The sequence below is a fragment of the Salarias fasciatus genome, chromosome 3 (genome assembly GCF_902148845.1).
Source record: "Salarias fasciatus chromosome 3, fSalaFa1.1, whole genome shotgun sequence".
Lineage (NCBI taxonomy): Eukaryota > Metazoa > Chordata > Actinopteri > Blenniiformes > Blenniidae > Salarias > Salarias fasciatus.
In genome coordinates this window covers 30,210,587-30,219,119 of record NC_043747.1, presented here as the reverse complement: position 1 = coordinate 30,219,119, position 8,533 = coordinate 30,210,587, and the positions used below count along the sequence as shown (strand labels likewise).

Below are 8,533 nucleotides of genomic sequence, written 5' to 3'. Positions count from 1 at the left end.
AGGAAAAATGAAAAGTGCATGTAAATAAAAAAGCCATGAGCCAGCTGGTCTGCTGATGTGACAGGACAAAACACCGTCACATGGTGAGACATGGTGAACTAATAATAAAAGGTACATGAATCCGCATTCTCTACATTTCTTCAGAATTCATCGTACACATACTTCAAATTGATATTTCAACAGAGAGAAATCAAGCAAACTTTCACTGTTCACTATACATACAATTACCATACAGCTGTAAGACGGCAAACAGTGATTTCACTGGTGACAAAATAGACAAAAGAGGCTTGAATATGTCAGTCAGATTATGAAGCTGTGTGTTTCAGTCCCTGAGGGAAAAACAATCAGACAAATCATGCAGATTTAAGCACAGAGACGAGTTTACTGGTCAAACAATATCTGTCTTCTTCTTTTGCAAACTTTTCTTCTGATAACCTTGGGAAAACTGATTTGATATTTCTTTATTTTGAAGAGACGAGTTTGCTGAACAGCTTGTCAAATATGTATGATACATATGAATGCATAACTTCATAAATCACAAACTTCAATCAAAAGGAACAACTGAGTCACACACAGTCAGAACACAAACTGTAGTAACCTTGTCAATCGTTGGCGCACTATCAGAATTGCTGAGCAGATGATCAACAGGCACACTGCCCTGTAACATTCTGAATGTGTTTCTTACTAATCCAGTAACTCGCTCAACGTGGATTCTGGTGTGAACAATCTTTCTTGTGGTTTCAATGTCCGCTGGAGACAGTTGACCTGTACCGCTGGTGAAAGCTGGTATTGTAACTTCAGCACAACGGAGTCCCACACTTCCTTTATGTCAAAACCTCGGTCTGCAAGGACAATATCTGCAGGTAAAGGTTTGTCCAACAAGCCGCGATGTTCAGTGATGTGTTTGTCAGACGCTCTGCCTCCATGTCCTCGTGATGAAAATGAAACGGCGCCCTGAGGAGTAATCCCAGTCAGAAACTCTGCAGTACTGTGGTGTTTGGAACCGGACCATGTGTCCGATCTAGCAGGCAGGTTTGAAGGTGTTTCAGTGAACACTTCAGAACAGGCAACAATTATTGACACTTTAACTCCAAAGTATTTTCGAGATTCCGTCGGCATTGACAGTTGAGGTTCTTCTCTTTCTGGCCACAGAGCGAGGGGTTTTAATCTGATGGTCATCACATGAATTGTGTCAAGAAATACTTTTGCAACACGACTTTTAGAAATGTTAAACTTGAACTAACTCTTGATGACAGGGATTTAGTCTCGGTTTTATTAGCACAACCGTCACTTTTTCAAACTTCGACAGAGAGGAGTTCCTTCCAGCTGGAACACCGGGCTCCAGGTAACTAAACAGTCATCAGGGTGTCGTCGTGCAGCCCGGTGTCGTGTTGTGCTTTGTCCTCCATCATCTCTGGTGAAAACAGTTTCCTTTATTCTGTCTCTCAACTCCATATCTTCACTTGTGAGTCTTTGCACTTCCATTCTCATCATGTCCAAGAGTGTTTCATCGGTTGGTTTTGTGGTCCGGTTCTTCATTTTCAGTTTGGTTACCATCTGTATTAATGTCACTGTTGGTACGACAGCGAATAGTGGCTGCTTTCAGCTGTCAGAGTGCCTCTGCAGCCTTAAATCTTCTCACTTTCTGCTGTCTTGTCTTTGCACGTTGGTACCTGTTCTGGGAAGACAGCAGATTTGGAGCAGCGCAGCTTTGAGGTGGCTCTGGTCCGTTTCCTGTGACGGAGCCCAGTCAGGGTGTGTGTCGTCATGAAGATCTGCCTCATATGAATTAATCTCCAAACATCTCATGCATGTCTTATGCACCTGAAATATGAGGGGGGGGGGGACCCAAAACTTCCTGGAATTTGATTGTAATTTTTTATTTCTGACATTTCAAAATAAAACACCACCGTCGCCTTCAAAATAATCTCCATCTGCATTAATGCAGCGCTCTAGCCGTGTCTCCCACTTCACCACTGTGTCGTCAGACTCGTGCGTAATTGTCCCATTCAGGGCCGGCTGTGATTTTTCTGTCCCCTCCTCCACATCTGCAAACCGCTGTCCCTTCAGCTGCTTCTTCAACCTGGGGAACAAGAAAAAGTCCCTGGAGGCTTCATCTGGTGAATCAGGCGGATGGGAGAGGAGATTCATCTCATTCTTCTCCAGAAACTGCGTGAGGCGCAGCGCCGTGTCCGCTGGCGCTCTGTGGTGGTGGATCAACCGGCTCCACTCCGCCACGACGCTCTGCTTCCTCCTCACATCCTCACGGAGCGTCTGAGGACTTCCTGTAGTAGTCCTGGTTTACAGTCTGACCTGGAGGGACAGACTCGCTATATTTAGCGACTTTTCAGACCCTTCTAGCGCCTTTTTTTTTAAAAAGCGACTAGCGACAAATTTAGCGACTTTTCCTGGCGCTCTGGAGACGTGACAGGACGTCTCCGCTGTCCTCAATGAGCAGCGGTGCTGCGTGAGCCCCTCCCCCGTCCCAAAGCTCTCACAGCGGTCAGTCTCAGCAGCGCCCCCTGCTGCTGCAGAGCAGAGCGCAGACCCACACCGCTCCTCCACACTTCAGATGGATCGAGTGTGCGCAAATCCACCGCCGCTCCCGTCCTGGGCCACAGAGCGGGACGGACGAGTTAAATACTTCTTCACTCTCACACTGTGTCAGTTCATCTGTAGTTCTAAACATGTTTTGGGAGTTTTTAGCTCACTTTTCTCCCACGACGTCATTCCTCTCTCCTACAGCTGCATCACAATGGGCCATTTTCACAGCTCCGCTGCTTCCTGAAATTAACTGAGCACATTCATTTCCTGTCTTGCATTATTGGCCAAAATGATTAATCCAGGCGTGTCTTGTTGCAGCAGTCTAAACCAGACACACCTGGATCAATCAGTTTGGCCAATAATACAAGACAGGAAATGAATGTGCACGGTTATTTTCAGGAAGTAGTGAAGCGGTGAAAATACCCCATTACATGCAAATTGCCAATCATGCAAATTAGGTGATGACGTCATCGAGCGACTTCTAGCGACTTGTAGGACAGCCAATAGCGGCTTCTCTTACTGGGGAGTTGGCAACACTGGCTCTGGCTTCACAGTCAATGTCGCCATTTTGGAAACAGTCGCAGACCGCCGCTGCACTCTGTTACTGTAAATAGCGCCTGACAGGCGTCAGTGTCACTCTGGGAGCTCAAACCTTTCACAGATGTGCACGAGGCTTACCTGCAGCACATCTGACGGCCAGAAGTCCAAACTCATCATTATTATTATTATTATCATTATTATTTTATGACCAAATTCCGGGAACTTTTGCCCCCCCCCTCGTACACATGTGTCTGGAGCACGTTTTTGGGTTTTCTCCAAATGTACAAAACTACATTAACTAAGATTAACCATGTAATACACATATTTTTATATTTATTGGTGTGGAGAAAGGTTTGTACAGCCACAGCACGTTATTAGCTCTGCTAGCATTAGGTTAGGTTGGGACGCTCCAAGGTCGCAACAAACGACTTTACACTCAATTTACAAGTCAGCAATGATTTGAACATCTGCAAAAATACGTAGTGATCAACTTACCTGTGAGAAAGTGTTCGCAGCAGACTCTGTACTGTCGTTTGTTGGGGTCAGGATCGAAGCCCTCTCTGTTGACTCTCGCCAGCCGTACTTCACGCCGCTCGGTCGAAAGCCTTTCTGCCTCGGTTCCTTGGTGATATGTCACTTTTGGGATGTCAGAATATCGTCTCTTCGTTGAATCTGGGTCAGTGCGGTTTGTACATCCCCACACAACACATGTGTGAACCACTGCTGCAAGATTTGCAGGATTTGCAGTGACCAGTCCGCAACCCACAGCTTGACACACGTCCAGGAACACTGTGACGTCATTACCGCCACCAGCTGGTACAGCCCCACAGCTGCAGCACTTCTCTGCCTGTTGCCAGCAGGTCAAACACACTGCCCTCTGGCGTCCGCATATCAGAAACGTTTTTTCCTCATTAAAAGTAGATTTTTTTTTTTGTTTTTACTGCTTACAATCAGCCATGGGCCGCACCGTTACAGCATGCCGGCCGCATGCGGCCCGCGGGCCGCGGGTTGAGTAGCGCAGCGCTAGCATCCTATTTTTGCGGACGCCGGAGCCCCACCTCTCAATCCAGACAGAAGCAGGTCGGCGCCGGAAGGAAACGCGATACTTGTTCCAAAATAAGAGATTTCAAAATAAAACCTGTGTCGTGTTTTTGCCTTAATGTTCTAGTTTTTACTTCTTCTGGTGGAAAACAGAACAAACAGTGAACAGTTTGTTCTTCTACTGCAGGAAAACCAAACAGCTCTCTGCCCGGAGGCCCGGGGTTGCCAGGTTGGGCGGGTTTCTGCAGAATCAAGCTTCTCTTTGAACACGTCGGACGGGTTGATGGAATGATTATGTGTTTATGACGAGTTCTTTATTCAGCGAATACGGTTTTTATGGTTGTAACATTTTCTACAGAGAAGCCGGTTTGTTCTGTTTCTGTTGAGTTTAACGGGTTTCACATTGTTTGTGGGGGACAGTGACAGATCTGGCAACCTCCTCCAGCGACTGCAGACCAGAGGCGGTGTGAGTGATGAAGATGAAGATGATGATGATGATGATGATGCATTGGTTTTATACAGCGCTTTTCTGGACACTCAGAGATGCTTTACACTGCATCCTGCATTCTCTCCGCACTGGGTGGAGGTGAGCTGCCAGCGAGTCGGGGGCTAACAGTACATGTGTTTGAACTGAGCTGTTCCGGGCCGGGCCGGGCCGTTCGGTTCGGTTCCTGGGCTGTCCCTGGGTGAGTTCACGGGCCAAAGTTTGTTTTTTTCCCCGGCTCACGGGCCGGATGTTGCGTGTTACGTTCCGCCGCTAGCATGAGCAGCGACACCTGCAGCTGTGAGACTGCGAGCAGCGCCGTCCAGGCTTCACGTGTCCGCGTGGCGCCCTGGTCCCTGGGATATAATCATCGTCATGAATTCCTGTCCACGGACGTCCGTGCGCAGGACAGGTTTTGTGACCGCGTTGCGTGTATGCGCACGTCGCGCCGGTACACGCATCGCCGCAGCAAACAAACCATGACGGACGCTGACTTTGAAAAGTGAGTCTGTGAAGCGAACAGGCTGCAGCTCTGAAGAAGCTCAGAGAAAAGCTGGAGGAGAGAGCAGACTCTGTCAGGAGGGGGAGGAGGCCTCATCGCTCGGGCGCCGCCCCGAGATTCACAAACAGAAAAAAAACGTCCTGACAATGTCTGCGCCTCGTTTCCTATAAATAATCAGAAATAAAGGAGCAGATAAACAGTCTAGAGGAGAAGCTTCAGGAGAGAAGAGCGCTGGCGTCGTGACGCGCCGCAGAGCGGACTCAGACACGGGAAGCATGGACAACAACAACATTTAGGCTTCGCATTTTGTTCCCTGCTGTATCGAAACCGAACCAAATCGAGACCTCAGAACCGAGGAACGTATCCAACCCAGATCCTCGTGTATCGTTACACCGCTACCAGCCAGCACAGCCGTCCCGGGGCAGACTGACGGAGGCGAGGCTGCGCCATTGGCCCCTCCCACCACCAACCATTCACTCTCACTACTTTCATACCAGGCGAGGAGGGTGAAGTGTCTTGCCCAAGGACACAACGACAGCTTCACGCCTGCGGGAGCGGGGATCGAACCGCCAACCTTCTGGTTATGAAACGACCCGCTCTACCATCTGAGCCGCTGTCGCCCCGGTAGCAGAGTCACAGAGCTGTGGTGGTTCAGGACCGGAGCCGGACCGGCGCCGGACCGGAGCCGGACCGGAGCCGGACCGGCGCCGGACCGGCGCCGGACCGGAGCCGGACCGGCGCCGGACCGGAGCCGGACCGGAGCCGACCGGCGCCGGACCGGAGCCGGACCGGAGCCGGACCGGCGCCGGACCGGAGCCGGACCGGAGCCGGACCGGCGCTGGACCGGAGCCGGACCGGAGCCGGACCGGAGCCGGAGTGAGACTGGCATCAGTCCAGCTGGGTCAGTGTGAAGGTTCTAGAAACATCACCCTGGTGAGTGATGGAAAGCGATGTCCCACAATGCACCTGAACTGAAAAACAACGTCCCATGATGCACCTGAGGCGTCTTTTTTCTAAACATTGTATTTGGAGAAGCGTCTGTATTCATGTTTCTTCTTCTTCTCTTTCTGTCGTTTCTTATTTGATTCTTTGTCGTTTTCACAGGAGTCAAAGGTCGTTGACCTCCGAGGTTAACCTCTGACCTGAGGTTCACCCCTCTGATCCAAGGTTAATCGACTGATCCAGGACTGACCCAGTACTGGATCCAGGACTGACCCAGTACTGGATCCAGGACTGATCCAGGATGGATCCAAGACTGACCCACTACTGGATCCAGGACTGATTCAGGAGTGATCCAGGACTGGTCCAGGACTGGTCCAGGACTGGTCCAGGACTGGTCCAGGACTGGTCCAGGACTCCTCCAGGTCTCTGGGACCGGTCCTCTGGTGGGCTCTGCTCAGACTCCCCCTGTTTGTTTGCTCCTCTGTTAATAAAGCTCCCAGATCAAACACACTCTGCTCAGGCTGACCTCTGACCCCTGCAGGCAGCCAATCACAGCCGGCCACAAAGCTCCGACCTGCTGCGGGAAACTCCGGGACCGCACAGTCCTGAAGGGTCCTGAAGGTTCCTCAACGTTCCGTCTGCAGAGTCCTGAAGGGTCCTGAAGGGTCCTGAAGGGTCCTGGTTGTTCCTGGTTCCTGCTGATCCCTTCAGCTCAGAGTCCAGACTGGTCCTGTGATGATCAGAGGTGAGAATCTGAGCCGCTGCTGAGTTCTAGAGAGTTCTAAAGGGTTCTGGAGGATTGTAAAGGGTTCTAAAGGGTTCTGAAGAGTTCTGAAGAGTTCTGAACAGTTTCCTAGAGAATCCATAAAACCACAGAAAGATGTCGGAGGAGGAAGACGCTCTAAAGACAGCCGTCCAGAGGAGGCCTGGTCCCTCCCCCTTGTTGTTCTGTTGTTGGGATCTTGTTGGCTTGTTGTTGAGCTTGTTGTTGGGCTGTTGTTGTTGTTGTTGCTGTTGTTTTGTGTTGTTGTTGAGCTTGTTGGATTGTTGTCGGGTTGTTATTGGGTTGTAGTTGGGTTGTTGCTGCGTTGTTGGGTTGTTGTGGTGTTTTTGTGGTGTTGTTGGGTTGTTGATTTGCGCTGTTGTTGCGTTGTTGCATTGTTGTGTTGTTGTTGTTGAGTCCTTGTTGGACTGTTGTTGGGTTGTTGTGGTGTTGTTGTTACATTGTTGGATTGTTGTGGTGTTGTTGTTGTTGGGTCGTTGTTAGACTGCTGTTGGGTTGTTAGGTGTTGTTGCATTGTTGTGGTGTTGTTGTTGAGTCCTTGTTGGACTATTGTGTTGTTGTTGTGGTGTTGTTTTTGCGTTGTTGGATTGTGGTGTTGTTGTTGCGTTGTTGGATTGTGGTGTTGTTGTTGCATTGTGGTGTTGTTGTTGCGTTGTTGGATTGTGGTGTTGTTGTTGCGTTGTTGGATTGTGGTGTTGTTGTTGCGTTGTTGGATTGTGGTGTTGTTGCATTGTGGTGTTGTTGTTGCGTTGTTGGATTGTGGTGTTGTTGTTGCGTTGTTGGATTGTGGTGTTGTTGTTGCGTTGTTGCATTGTGGTGTTGTTGTTGCGTTGTTGGATTGTGGTGTTGTTGCGTTGTTGGATTGTGGTGTTGTTGTTGCGTTGTTGGATTGTGGTGTTGTTGTTGCGTTGTTGGATTGTGGTGTTGTTGTTGTTGGGTCGTTGTTGGACTGTTGTTGGGTTGTTAGGTGTTGTTGTTGCGTTGTTGTGGGGCTCCATCGCGGACAGTCAGCTGAGCTGTGAGGAAATGATGTGGTCAGATTTGCTTGGTGATGTCACAGATCCGAGGCCTCTGATTGGTCCAGACCCTCACCTGGCTCCTCGCTGCCTCACAGGTAACTCAGGTGTTTCCCTCCCTTTCGACTGAGGCTGCAGAGGTTGCCATGACGACCCGTCGGACTCAGGTAGGATGCAGGTGAGATGGCCCCGCCCCCTGACCTGTCACCATGGTGACTCGCTCTCCGTCCCTCAGCAGTCCTCACCGTCCGTCCAACACTCGGAGCAGGAGGTGGGCGGAGCTCAGGGGGTGGAGCTTCGTCTCGTGACATCAGAGGAGGCGGAGGGGGCGGGGCTTCTGAGTGACATCACCAGCCTGGCGCGGCGGTATCGGCGTCGTCGGGGAAGAACGTGTCTGCTGACGAGTGCGAGCGCCGCGGCGGCGTTCGCTGCTGGTAAACACCGAACACCGTCCAGGCGTCCCATTGGTCCAGCCGGCAACCTGACCGAAGGGGGCGTGTCCCTCTCTGTCCGCCAGCTTTCCTATTGGCCTACGCAGTGTTCAGTGGGCGGTACCACTGCTCTGGGGCGGGGCCGCAGCCGGAGGAGGGCCGGAAGAGGGGCGGGGCTAACTCGCCTGCAGAGGGAGGGGCGGGGCTTTACCTGGGAGAGCTGAGGATGATGATGAAGAGGCTGCTGCA

General features: G+C 50.7%; 1 protein-coding gene across 1 annotated transcript in view; it reads left to right on the top strand.

Moving 5' to 3' along the window:
* The first annotated feature begins 8,025 nt into the window (after positions 1–8,025).
* The window catches only part of tfr2 (transferrin receptor 2), a 38,084-nt gene continuing 37,576 nt past the window's right edge, over positions 8,026–8,533 (top strand). Inside the window, exons 1-3 of the mRNA XM_030084903.1 lie at positions 8,026–8,031; positions 8,089–8,287; positions 8,371–8,533. The exon at positions 8,371–8,533 is cut by the window's right edge and continues 27 nt beyond it. Coding sequence (XP_029940763.1) covers positions 8,026–8,031; positions 8,089–8,287; positions 8,371–8,533 — 368 coding nt within the window. The remainder of the gene's footprint in view (positions 8,032–8,088; positions 8,288–8,370) is intronic.